The 13,940-nt window shown below is 42.6% G+C and overlaps 1 protein-coding gene across 1 annotated transcript in view; it reads left to right on the forward strand.

The window, feature by feature from the left end:
* IRAG1 (inositol 1,4,5-triphosphate receptor associated 1) overlaps window positions 1-13,940 on the forward strand; it is a 547,704-nt gene that overhangs the window by 506,951 nt on the left and 26,813 nt on the right. Inside the window, exons 14-16 of the mRNA XM_069223615.1 lie at window positions 488-629; window positions 5,402-5,451; window positions 10,770-10,877. Coding sequence (XP_069079716.1) covers window positions 488-629; window positions 5,402-5,451; window positions 10,770-10,877 — 300 coding nt within the window. The remainder of the gene's footprint in view (window positions 1-487; window positions 630-5,401; window positions 5,452-10,769; window positions 10,878-13,940) is intronic.

Genomic DNA, 13,940 nt, shown 5'->3' on the forward strand with positions numbered 1-13,940 from the left:
AAGACACTTTATATCACTTTTCAGTGATATCTCTACAATTTCCCATTGCAACTTTATTCTTTGTGACCTACAATTATCCTGATAAATATTATATATATTTTTCTAAACACTGTGTGGTGTATTTTTGTGGTGCTATATGGTGGTATTGTATGATTTATTGCACAAATACTTTACACATTGCCTTCTAAGTTAAGCCTAACTGCTCGTGCCAAGCTACCAGAGTGTGGGCACAGGATAATCTTGGATTGTGTGTGACTTACCCTGACTAGAGTGAGGGCTTTTGCTTGGACAGGGGGTAACCTGACTGCCAACCAAAAACCCCATTTCTAACAATCAGCCTCTGTAGATATAGAAATATGCCCATGATTCATTTGTGTTTTCTCACAGATCTGTATTAACAATCCATTGTGCAATATCCTTAACTACTTGTCTAAATGCTTTTTTTGTGCTCCATAAAATTAAATAATATTCTCTTTTTATGTTGTAGGAGAAGAGAATGTCAAGAGCAACAGAAGTCATGATGCAGTATGTGGAAAATTTGAAGCGGACTTATGAAAAGGACCATGCAGAACTGACGGAGTACAAGAAACTTGCAAATCAGAATTCAAGCAGGAGCTACAATGGTTCTGGTAAACTGAATACTGTATATGATTGTTTTAATCAACAGAAATAGACAAGACAGTGCATCTTCATCTTTCACTTTTTATTTGTGTTAAATTGTGGTTTTATTCAAATTTATTTGATAAAAGCAAAACCAATTAAATTTTACCCAAAATTCTAAAGTTTCTAAAGTGACAAAAAAGTGGCAGGTCTACTACATACTGGGCACTTACAGTGCATAAAGATGTTAGGGTGGAAGTCAGGAACGTTTACAGATTCAGGATGATGAATGTAAATTGTTTAAGCGAGACATTCATAAAGAGTGGAGGTGACTTTGTGTATACTTTGGTTTTGTACTTCGTGTGTTGGTGGACAGCATACCACTATGGTTTCCATAGCTACCCTTGGTAAGGATCATCGCTGCTTCTCGGTGGATGTCATTGACCAACTACTGTGATTTCCATGATTATATCTGGGTTTCTCCATCCCGACTTCATGCACAGTACAAACCCACTGCCACAGTCAGTTGTTTGTCCTGGGTTGTGTCATCTCTGTTTAGGTAACCCCTTTATTCCCAGATATGGATTGTGACTGCTCACATCGCCAGTTCTGGATGGGCCAAGTTTTCTTCTCATATTAGATCATCCAGTCAACAGAAAATGGTAAACCAGTAAGATAATTATTTAATTGCAGACATATACAAAAACCTCATACATGACAAAAAAAGGTTACAGGTATCAACCAATCTGAAACCACAACACTGCCAACCATTTGCAACAAATTGAGTAGCCTGTTCCTTTACCACCTCTAAACACTTTGGTGCATAACTGGGGATAAGAAAGCACTACACAAATGCTATGATACATTATAATACGGCATCTGCTTAAAGTTCACACATCACATTCCCATCTTAACTAGATCTGCTTCTACTGTACTTAATCACTGAGGGGCTGAATTACAAACATACACTTTTGTGTATGTTTAAGATTGTTTGCTATTCACAAAGGGATTTATGAGTAGTATCTTTACGAGTGCGCAGTCTTTGCACATAAAACGATTGGTCTTTTTAGGTGTGGAGACTCCGCACTGGTAAACATAATACTTGTACATCCATTTGTGAATAGCAAACAATTGTAAACTTAACCGGAGGTGTAAATTTACCTTTGTGAATTAGGCCCTGAGTGTCATCTCAGAGGAATAATTCTGAACTATGCTAGACTGCCAGCTCTACCAAACACACGGAATCGTGAAAAACACCCTTTCTTTTAAGCTTAGGAATGCGTAATAGTAATGCAGTATTTATGAGACACATATTTATTCTAAAATCTTTAAAACAAAAAGTCATTTGAGCATAAGAGTCATTCACAAACAAATCAACTTTATTGTTGGAAGATCAGTGGGATAAACAGCCACCTTTTGCCGGAACTTGAGGCCCGATTAAGAAATATATTTTTTCACACGTGACCGACAGTTGACTGACCCTTGACTTGATCCTGAATTGTCACCTATTTATGGAAGAAAGCCCATAACCTGACCTAAGGAAGACAGCTACATATTAGTCATAGGCTATGACAAGACATTGGGCTTAACCTCTTAGCTGCTGGACCTTTTCCCCTCCAGTGCGGAGCCCTTTTTTGGCTATTTGGTGTAGTTCGCGATCAGGCCTTCATAACATTTTGTCCACATAAGCTATCCACGCCAAACTTGCGTCCTTTTTTTCCAACATCCTAGGGATTCTAGAGGTACCCAGTTTTTGTGGGTTTCCCTGGAGGAGACCAAGAAATTAGCCAAAATACAGCTAAAATTTTGTTTTTTTTACAAAAATGGGAAAAAAGGGCTGCCGAAGAAGGCTTGTGTTTTTTTCCCTGAAAATGGCACCAACAAAGAGTTTGCAGTGCTAAAATCACCATCTTCCCAGCTTTCAGGAACAGGCAGACTTGAATCAGAAAACCACATTTTTTAACACAATTATGGCATTTTACTGGGACATACTTCATTTTTACTATTTTTGGTGCATTCAGCCTCCCTCCAGTTAGTGACAGGAATAGGTGTGAAACCAATACTGGATCCTGGACAGCTAAGCATTTCTGAAAAGTAGACAAAATACTGAATTCAGCAAGGGGTCATTTGTGTAGATCCTACAAGGTTTTCCTACAGAAAATAACAGCTGAAATAAAAATATATTGAAATTGAGCCAAAAAAACAGCAATTTTTCTCCACGTTTTACTCAGTAACTTTTTCCTGCAATGTCATATTTTTTAAAGCAATATACCGTTATGTGTGCTGGACTCTTCTGGTTGCAGGGATATATAGAGCTTGTAGGTTCATCAAGATCCCTAGGTACCCAGAGCCAATAAATGAGCTGCACCTTGCAATGGGTTTTCATTTTATACCGGGTATACAGTAATTCATTTGGTGAAATATAAAGAGTAAAAAATAGGTATCAAGAAAACCTTTGTAATTCCAAAATGGGCATAAGATAAGGTACTGAGAAGCAGTGGTTATTTGCAGATCTCTGAATTCCGGGGTGCCCATACTAGCATGTGAATTACAGGCCATTTCTCAAATAGATGTCTTTTTTACACACTGTCTTACATTTGGAAGGAAAAAATGTAGAGAACGACAAGGGACAATAACAATTGATGTGCTATTCTGTGTCCCCCAAGTCTCCCGATAAAAATGGTACGTCACTTGCGTGGGTAGGCCTAATGCTCGCGACAGGAAAGGCAACATAGACACATCACATTTTTACATTGAAATCTGACACTTTTTTTTTGCAAAGTGCCTAGCTGTAGATTTTGGCCTCTAGCTCAGCCGGCACCTAGGGAAACCTACCCAACCTGCGCATTTGTAAAAACTAGACACCTAGGGGAAACTAGAAACCTAGGGGAATCCAGGATGAGCTGACCTGTGAGGCTCTCACCAGGTTCTGTTACCCAGAATCCTTTGCAAACATCAAAATTTGACCCAAAAAACACTTTTTCCTCACATTTCTGTGACAGAAAGTTCTGGAATCTGAGAGGAGCCACAAATTTCCCTCCACCCAGTGTTCCCCCAAGTCCCCCGATAAAAAAGGTACCTCACTTGTGTGGGTAGGGCTAGGGCCTGCAACAGGAAATGCCACAAAACAGAATGTGGACACATCACATTTTCCTAAAGAAAACAGAGCTGTTTTTTGCAAAGTGCCTAGCTGTGGATTTTGGCCTCTAGCTCAGTCGGCACCTAGGGAAACCTACCAAACCTGCTCATTTTTTAAAACTAGACACCTAGGGGAATCCAAGATGGGGGGCTTCTCACCAGATTCTGTGACCCAGAATCCTTTGCAAAACTCAGTATTTGGAGAAAAAAAACACTTTTTCCTCACATTTTGGTGATAGAAAGTTTTGGAATCTGAGAGGAGCCACAAATATCCTTCGACCCAGCATTCCCCCAAGTCTTCCGATAAAAATGGTACCTCACTTGTGTGGGTAGGCCTAGTGCCCACGACAGGAATAGATCACACAGCGGTCAATGTTGGTCCTTACATGAGGCAACTGTTGACCCTGGAGTGATCCATTCCTGATGCAGGCACTAGGTATAGGCACTCAAGTGGCGTAGTGTTCTTATCAGGACAGGTAAGGAATCACTGGGTGGTAGGAATTTTGTGGATCCAAGCATATTCCTGTAGCTTGTGTCACAAAAATGCAGGAAAAATAGAGGTTTTTTTCAACATTTCAGCTTTGCAGGGTATTCTGGGTAAGAAAACTTTGGGGAATCCACACAAGTCACACCTCTGTGGACTCCCCCAGATGTCTAGTTTCCAGAAATGTTTGGATTTAGTATGTTTCCCTATATGGCGGCTGAACCCAGGACCAAAAACACAGGTGCCTGCCTTTCAAAACCAGTTTGTTTTGTGACAGATACTTTTGATGTCTCCACAGTACGATTTGGGCAGTAGAATTTGGGGGTGAACTAAATTGGCGAGCTCCCAAGAGAGCACTCTCTCTCTGTGCTTGCAGCCACATTCACCTGCTCTCTGGGTTGGAATAACCCACTATTGCCCCATTGCACAGACTGTGCTTACGAAGGGACAGCAGGACTGTCCTCATCACCTCCCTCATAATTACTGGAAGAGGAGTTATCGAATGGGAGCAGGAAGCGGCCTTATAGCTGCTTCCTGCTCTGACGGGGAAAACAACAAAACAACACTAGGCGTGCTGACATCACAAAGGGGCGGTTGAGGGGTGGGGGGAGACACGGAAGATCTTCCGTGTCTCCTGGGGGTTTAAAAAGAAAATCCTGGGGTGCAACGCACCTGAGTATTTTTTAACCCCTTCTCTGGTTGTGACCTGCACCAGGGAGGTAGTGGGGGCGTCGGCCAGGGTCCGACGTCTGCACCAAAGGGGTTAAGGGTTAGGTGTAATAGGACTCATTTGACAAAAATGATATGCACAACCCAGTGCAGTGATTTTCATAACTGCCAAGTGCACGGGGGACACGTACAGCACCATGTTTTGTTTTTTAGCCAACAGTACGTTGCAGTATGAGAATTGTAGAGTGCGAACTGTGTGGAAAAATAGCCCTAAGCGGCACAGAACGCTATGCGATTTTGGAGTGTCCAGTGATAATAGATGTGACAGGGACCAAACTGGCAGCTAGTATTTCTAATAACAACCCTCATTCTGTGATCTGAATTAATACGTTGTCAGTTTTACTGTCTGATTGTTCTGTGTACACGCACTATGGAGCTTTGTATAGTATACCTCAAAACTTGTGTATATTTGCAACACTGACCATGTTTTTTTCTGATTTTGTTATGCAGAAGATGGCGTGGCTCGTTCATCCAGGTCCATGTCTCTTACAATAGGGAAGGTATGGTACTGTCAGCATCACGTGATCGCCCTATTCTGATGCATTGTAACCCGAGAGGGTGAGCGCGAGGTTGTGCATTTCACACAGTTTGCTTTAGTATCTGTTTACATATATAGACGTTTCATCAGCTTAGACAGCAGCTGTGAAATGGAGAATCCTAATGCTTGGCATGTGCACCTTCAAAGTAGTACATGCGCGTGCAAGTAAATGTCATTGGAGTATTACATGCAAGCGCATGTAAATATCATGAAAGTATTCCATGCATGTGCATGTAAATGTTATTAAAGTATCATGTGCTTGTGGAAGTGCATGTAAATGAAATTAAAGTATTCCATGCATGTGCATGTATTCGTCTGTGCAAGTGCATGTAACTGTTAATAAAGAGTTAAGTGCATTTAAACTACAATACAATACAATACATTAAAGTATTCCATGCAAGTGCAAAAAAGTAAAGTATTAAATGCATATTTATGTAAAAGTAATTAAATATTAAATGCAAGTGTATGTAAATGTAATAAAAGTATTACATGCAAGTGTATGTAAACGTTATTGTATGCAAGTGCATGTACATTTAATTCAAGTATTATATGCAAGTGCATGTAAATGTCATTGGAGTATTATATGCAACTGCAAGTTAACATCATTAAAGTATTACATGCATATTCCCGCAATAGCCAGTAAGTATTAAATGCAAGGGCATGTAAATGTAATTAAAGTATTACATGCAAGAGTATGTAAAAGTAATTGTAGCATTGTATGCAAGTGCATGTAAATGTCATTAATGCATTTCATGCATATGCACGTAAACGTCATAAAAGTGTTACATGCATGTGTATATAAACGTCATTGAAGTATTAGTTGCAAATGTATTTAAATATCATTTACTTAGTATATGCAAGTGCATGTATATGTTATTAAAGTATTACGCACGGGTGCATGTAAACGTCATTGAAGTATTATATCCAAGTTCATGTAAATGTCATTGTCATATGATGTGCGCGTTAATATCATGGAAGTATTATATGCAAATGCATGTCAATGTCATGGAAGAGAAATGGCAAGACACAAACCCAACAGTACTTTACCTGTATATGGTGAGGATTTAAGGCCAGATTTAGCTGGGGAGTTGCATTTGAAACACCTCCAGTTTCTAGAGGAAAAGAGTCTGATGAAAATGTCACCATTTGAATTTCATTCATCATAATAAAGCTTCGCCTTCTCCTCTGGATTTAACACTTTCTCGACAATTTGGGGATTCTTCATTATCATCCAACTATAAAGCAGGCTTACAAAGAGGGATCTGCTGTGTTTGTTGCACTATGAACCTAATTACCAGAGAGTCTGTTAAAAACCCTGGATCTCCCAGCCTCTCGCAATTACCAATGACAGATGTACCAGCAAGTTTAGAGAGGGGACTAAAGGGCTTATATATTTTTGGGGAATAACGGGTGACTTAGATTTACTCTGTAGATTTCCACATGTTTTTCCCTGGTATTACACCCGGACATTTCCATTTCACCTGTATTCAGGAGGTGCAGTTTCTGGGCGGAATGCTACTCATCAGCCATGTTTCTGCTTTACTTATAATTCTGATGGCTCCAGAAACTTCCATTACCCGGCCTATAACACTTAATAGCTTGCTCCTAATGCAGACATAAATCTTCTCGCACTGTACCCATAGATCACTCAGTGGCATAGTGTAGGAAGTTGGCTCTGTATGTGCTATTTCAAAGTAAGGAATAGCATGCACAGAGTCCAAGGGTTCCCCTTAGAGGTAAAATAGTGGTAAAAAGAGATAATACTAATGCTCTATTTTGTGGTAGTGTGGTCGAGCAGTAGGCTTATCCAAGGAGTAGTGTTAAGCATTTGTTGTACATACACATAGACAATAAATGAGGTACACACACTCAGAGACAAATCCAGCCAATAGGTTTTTGTATAGAAAAATATCTTTTCTTAGTTTATTTTAAGAACCACAGGTTCAAATTCTACATGTAATATCTCATTTGAAAGGTATTGCAGGTAAGTACTTTAGGAACTTCAAATCATAAAAATTGCATGTATACTTTTCAAGTTATTGACAAATAGCTGTTTTAAAAGTGGACACAGTGCAATTTTCACAGTTCCTAGGGGAGGTAAGTTTTGGTTAGTTTTACCAGGTAAGTAAGACACTTACAGGGTTCAGTTCTTGGTCCAAGGTAGCCCACCGTTGGGGGTTCAGAGCAACCCCAAAGTCACCACACCAGCAGCTCAGGGCCGGTCAGGTGTAGAGTCCAAAGTGGTGCCCAAAACACATAGGCTAGAATGGAGAGAAGGGGGTGCCCCGGTTCCGGTCTGCTTACAGGTAAGTACCCGCGTCTTCGGAGGGCAGACCAGGGGGGTTTTGTAGGGCACCGGGGGGGACACAAGCCCACACAGAAATTTCACCCTCAGCAGCGCGGGGGCGGCCGGGTGCAGTGTAGAAACAAGCGTCGGGTTTTCAATGTTAGTCTATGAGAGATCTCGGGATCTCTTCAGCGCTGCAGGCAAGGGGGGGATTCCTCGGGGAAACCTCCACTTGGGCAAGGGAGAGGGACTCCTGGGGGTCACTTCTCCAGTGAAAGTCCGGTCCTTCAGGTCCTGGGGGCTGCGGGTGCAGGGTCTCTCCCAGGCGTCGGGACTTTGGATTCAAAGAGTCGCGGTCAGGGGAAGCCTCGGGATTCCCTCTGCAGGCGGCGCTGTGGGGGCTCAGGGGGGACAGGTTTTGGTACTCACAGTATCAGAGTAGTCCTGGGGTCCCTCCTGAGGTGTCGGATCTCCACCAGCCGAGTCGGGGTCGCCGGGTGCAGTGTTGCAAGTCTCACGCTTCTTGCGGGGAGCTTGCAGGGTTCTTTCAAGGCTGCTGGAAACAAAGTTGCAGCCTTTCTTGGAGCAGGTCCGCTGTCCTCGGGAGTTTCTTGTCTTTTCGAAGCAGGGGCAGTCCTCAGAGGATGTCGAGGTCGCTGGTCCCTTTGGAAGGCGTCGCTGGAGCAGGATCTTTGGAAGGCAGGAGACAGGCCGGTGAGTTTCTGGAGCCAAGGCAGTTGTCGTCTTCTGGTCTTCCTCTGCAGGGGTTTTCAGCTAGGCAGTCCTTCTTCTTGTAGTTGCAGGAATCTCATTTTCTAGGGTTCAGGGTAGCCCTTAAATACTAAATTTAAGGGCGTGTTTAGGTCTGGGGGGTTAGTAGCCAATGGCTACTAGCCCTGAGGGTGGGTACACCCTCTTTGTGCCTCCTCCCAAGGGGAGGGGGTCACAATCCTAACCCTATTGGGGGAATCCTCCATCTGCAAGATGGAGGATTTCTAAAAGTCAGAGTCACCTCAGCTCAGGACACCTTAGGGGCTGTCCTGACTGGCCAGTGACTCCTCCTTGTTGCTTTCTTTGTTCCCTCCAGCCTTGCCGCCAAAAGTGGGGGCCGTGGCCGGAGGGGGCGGGCAACTCCACTAAGCTGGAGTGCCCTGCTGGGCTGTGACAAAGGGGTGAGCCTTTGAGGCTCACCGCCAGGTGTTACAGCTCCTGCCTGGGGGAGGTGTTAGCATCTCCACCCAGTGCAGGCTTTGTTACTGGCCTCAGAGTGACAAAGGCACTCTCCCCATGGGGCCAGCAACATGTCTCTGGTGTGGCAGGCTGCTGGAACTAGTCAGCCTACACAGACAGTCGGTTAAGTTTCAGGGGGCACCTCTAAGGTGCCCTCTGTGGTGTATTTTACAATAAAATGTACACTGGCATCAGTGTGCATTTATTGTGCTGAGAAGTTTGATACCAAACTTCCCAGTTTTCATTGTAGCCATTATGGTGCTGTGGAGTTCGTGTTTGACAGACTCCCAGACCATATACTCTTATGGCTACCCTGCACTTACAATGTCTAAGGTTTTGTTTAGACACTGTAGGGGTACCATGCTCATGCACTGGTACCCTCACCTATGGTATAGTGCACCCTGCCTTAGGGCTGTAAGGCCTGCTAGAGGGGTGTCTTACCTATACTGCATAGGCAGTGAGAGGCTGGCATGGCACCCTGAGGGGAGTGCCATGTCGACTTACTCGTTTTGTCCTCACTAGCACACACAAGCTGGCAAGCAGTGTGTCTGTGCTGAGTGAGAGGTCTCCAGGGTGGCATAAGACATTCTGCAGCCCTTAGAGACCTTCCTTGGCATCAGGGCCCTTGGTACTAGAAGTACCAGTTACAAGGGACTTATCTGGATGCCAGGGTCTGCCAATTGTGGATACAAAAGTACAGGTTAGGGAAAGAACACTGGTGCTGGGGCCTGGTTAGCAGGCCTCAGCACACTTTCAATTGTAAACATAGCATCAGCAAAGGCAAAAAGTCAGGGGGCAACCATGCCAAGGAGGCATTTCCTTACACATAGCCAGTGTGTCATGGGCCTTAGTACAAGGGAGCAAGTGGGCTTTCTGGTTGCTGTTTCAATTGGAAAATCAGCAATAATTAATATTTTCTGGACCCCTCAAGCCTCTGCACCTGCTGCACCAATAATAACCCTACTCCAGACATAGAACATTCAGATTTCAGTCTCTCTTGCAGGGTAGGTTCTGGCCCATAGACCTCTGCAAACCATAAAAAATATGTCCAATGTGGAAGTTTCAGGTCATCAATTACAAATGGTTTCTAATAGATCCATGGACTGAATATTGGTTTTCGGACATTCAGAGATTAATTTAAGCCGGTGGTTGCAGATGGGGCAGTCTGCCACCCATTTTAGAGACCAGCAGAAGGAAGAGAAAGACCCTGCTTGAACAAAATAATGAGGCATGGAGTTTCTGGTGGTTGATTCTGAGCCAAACGTTGAGTCTGCACTCATTTGTTTGTTACAAATTGAGCACTTGTTGAAAAAAGGGAAGTTCTGCTGGATAAATCAAAATACCACGGGACCAGTTGATAGTAGTATTACAATTTTTAGGATTAGAGTGATAGCAACTGTAATTTTCTTGGATGTCCAGAAATCCATAAGCCACGTCCTGGATCTAGTGAAAACCACTTATTTCTGAAACTGTGGTTATCACTAAGATGTGCAGGAAACAACAGAAATTATTTGCCTACTGTTCATATATATCAACTCCTAGTGCAAAAGATCCCAGTCCCTGACTCCAGCTTCCTTCTAAATATAGCACAGGCTGTTGTTCTACAGGAGTCACAGTTGTGCCGAGGACTTTCAGCTGGAGAGATTTATTGCTGTTTTTAAACAAACCTCAATTATTTTGTGATGATAAGACTTGAAACTTACAGTACAATTAACCCTCAAACATCTGTGATTTTCTGGTAATCTCTGAATTCTTTCTCATAGAATATGCCGCGCAGGAGAGTCAGTGTTGCAGTTGTTCCAAAGTTTACATTACTGAGCCTCCCAGGTCAATCCCCTCAGACGTCCCCCCTACAAGCTATGCCAACACTGGTAAGCAACCTTTCTTATGCTTAATGGGATAAATGAACGTAAATTACATCTGCAGCATAATCATAAATTATATTAGGTTTCTTGGAACAACATGATGATTACAATACAAAACAAATGGCGATTATAACTAAGACACATGCCTGAGGACCACCTCAGGAAATTGTCAGGGTACAGGAAGTGCGGTGTGAAAGCAATGGATATTTTAATGCAAGGACGTTAACACCATACAAGTGACCATCCACATGTAATCTTTTAACAATTTTAGTAACAACACTTTATTTTACACTTCCTGAAAACAATATCACATAAAAAGTTGCTTTATTGAAGCAGCATTCTGAAACATTAGTACAAATGAGACTGCAAGGTGTGATTCAGGATAACCAGGCTTTGGAACCGTTCTTACAGCATATATATTGTTTCTATATAGTAAATAACTAGTTTTCTAAGCAAGTCTTTGATGTGATGGACTAGTCTACCTAAGGCACGTCCAGTATGGTTCTTGTGCCTTTCTGAAAATGTGGGCACCCAGAGAATTTTAGTGCATGAAAATTCATTATAGTTTAAGAGGATAGGGTGATTACATCATGTCAGGGGAGTTAAATTAAGACAGCATCTCACGTACTATGTAGCAGGTTAGTATACAGGGAAACAACATCATCTGCTCCAGATAAAAAAGAGAGTCATGACCGGTATATTGTACGCTAAACTTGTGCTCTAATCTCTAATCATTGAAGCTCCATTTTAGGGTTTGATAAGTGTAACACATTTAAACAAAACTGTATCTCCAGACAGACAGAACCATTTAAGCCCAAAGTATAGATGGTCACCTTCATAAATATGACCCTGCTTTGTTCAGGGTAGATATGTCTTTCCCATTAGCTTCTGAGTGCAGTTTAAACCATATTTAAATATGTTTAAGTTACTTCATGATACTCCTTTACCTGTCAATCTTATTGCAAAAGAATAAGTACTGCATTCAACAAGCCTAGTCATACTGTATTGTAGCATGGGCTACAGACGATGGCTACTACTTGAGGCCCTGTAGATAATATGATGAATCATAGCAAGTCAAATGGGTGAGTGTGAGTACAAAGTATGCAGAAAATACAGAAAGAGGATTGGACGTTCTTATAGGAGTGAACCAGAGAAGGATGAGTTTGTGGGTTTTTTGGGTGGTTGTGTGTGTACTGTGTGTGCATCTTAGCTCTTGCAGTATTTTTTAAATCTTTATCTGAGTGACTTAATTATTTAACTGCATGATTCCAATTTGAATTCCACTCAACAAACACAAACCTTGCATTATGCGGACAATTACGTCCTTTGTGATTGCACTTGAGCTCTTTTGCAGAGGGATCTAGATGCCTTGCTACATTAAGCAGCCAAGAACTACTTTGAACTTAATGTGAAGCTCAGGTGAAGTCGGTAGGTAAAACTAAATACTGTAGAAATTGTCTTTGAGACCCTGATGGAATTCATGGACTATGTATATTTGGGCTTTTTATTTGATCCTACACTATCTTTGATTCCCCTCTTTAGGATTAAGAGAATATAGATAAATATTCTAATGATTTACCCTCAGAGAACTTGTGGCCATTTTGGTAGCCATGCAAAAACTCTGAAAGAGAGCATTCAGGACCAGAGTTTTACCTGTTCTTACAAAGGTACTCTCAGACTCCGGGGCTGTGGTTGTTTGCTTCTGATGTCCCGAGGCACGTCTAACTATTGCCTTCCACACTGGGCCTAGTACAGCCCTTCAGCACTTGACTCTTAGTGATAGTGATGAGGTGCGTGCAATCACAGATTTGTCAGTATGAGGGTGCTTAAAGCTCAGAACTCAACAATCATCCAGCAGTGCAATAATGGATTGGCCAATCCAGTGCTTGTATTTGTTAAAAGAAAGTGCTTTAATACACACATCAAAAACCCAATGCCAAAAACTACAGGCCATAGGTATGCGTTAATGCACAAGGCAACAGCATTTGGGGCTGGTATTCCCACCTTCTTTTATTCTCTCCCTTCTCCAAAGTTCAAGTTTTGTTTTGGGAAGGTATCAGGTTGTAACTCTTCTTTTGAGTTTATGCACTCATTTACTCTTATCTGTCTTAATTGTCCTTATCTCACTACTATGAAGTTTTGCCTGCTCTTTGCTCACGGCAGGGACCCACAAAATGAATCTCTCTCTCTCTCTGACCCTTTCTCTCTCTCGCTCTCTCTCTCTTTCTTTCTTTTCCTGGGAGGATACGTGCTGGCTTTGAGTGCTCCGTCACTCAGGTCAAGTCCACATGGAGGCCACCGCTCAAAGTCTGTGCTAGTGTGCATAATCTGGAGTCATCAAAGGTGTCCTGTCTGGTCTCAACCTTGCTTCTTGGCTTAGGGTCAGTGGAGAATGTGGAAGGCAAGGTCAAGTGTCACAGGCCCGACTTGAGGCACTCCTCTTTCAGCCAAATGACACACCACAGCTTACGATATTTTCTTGGTGGCACAGGTGCAGGTCAATGTTACATTGGGCCAGTTCACTTATGCACAGCTTCACCCAGTCACTCACTGAACAATCTGCTCAGGCTCAACTTCATTATGTTGCAGCAGTGTCAACTGTCTGTTGGAATAGGCTGCACTTTGGTCCGTGGAGCACATATATCGCTACCTTCCTTCCTAGATGAAGTGACGGTCAGCTGCCTCTGGCTCCCCTTAGGTTATTACATCTCCTGCAGGTTTGGCATACTATTTTCCTCTCTCAGCAGGAAGGTAGGCCTCCATGCACTTGAGAAGAGGGGGACAGTTTTGTAATTCCAGGTCAAAGTCCAGGTGAAGTCCCCTCACATCTGAGGAACTGAATATCAGGCAGACATGAATTATGATTGTAGAGCAGTCCTCTGAATACTCAGCAGAGCACTCCCCTCTTTGGTCAAAGAGAAATTGGGTCAGTGGCTCTCACTTTTACACAGTCACAGCAGACAGGAAAGGTTGATTCTTTGTCAGTACTAATAGAAACAGTTTGCATTGGTTCAACTTTCCTCTTACCTCTCCATGCTTTTCTCCAGGTTTGAAACTCCCACAGTAGGG

This window comes from Pleurodeles waltl, chromosome 3_1 (assembly GCF_031143425.1).
Source record: "Pleurodeles waltl isolate 20211129_DDA chromosome 3_1, aPleWal1.hap1.20221129, whole genome shotgun sequence".
Classification (NCBI taxonomy): domain Eukaryota; kingdom Metazoa; phylum Chordata; class Amphibia; order Caudata; family Salamandridae; genus Pleurodeles; species Pleurodeles waltl.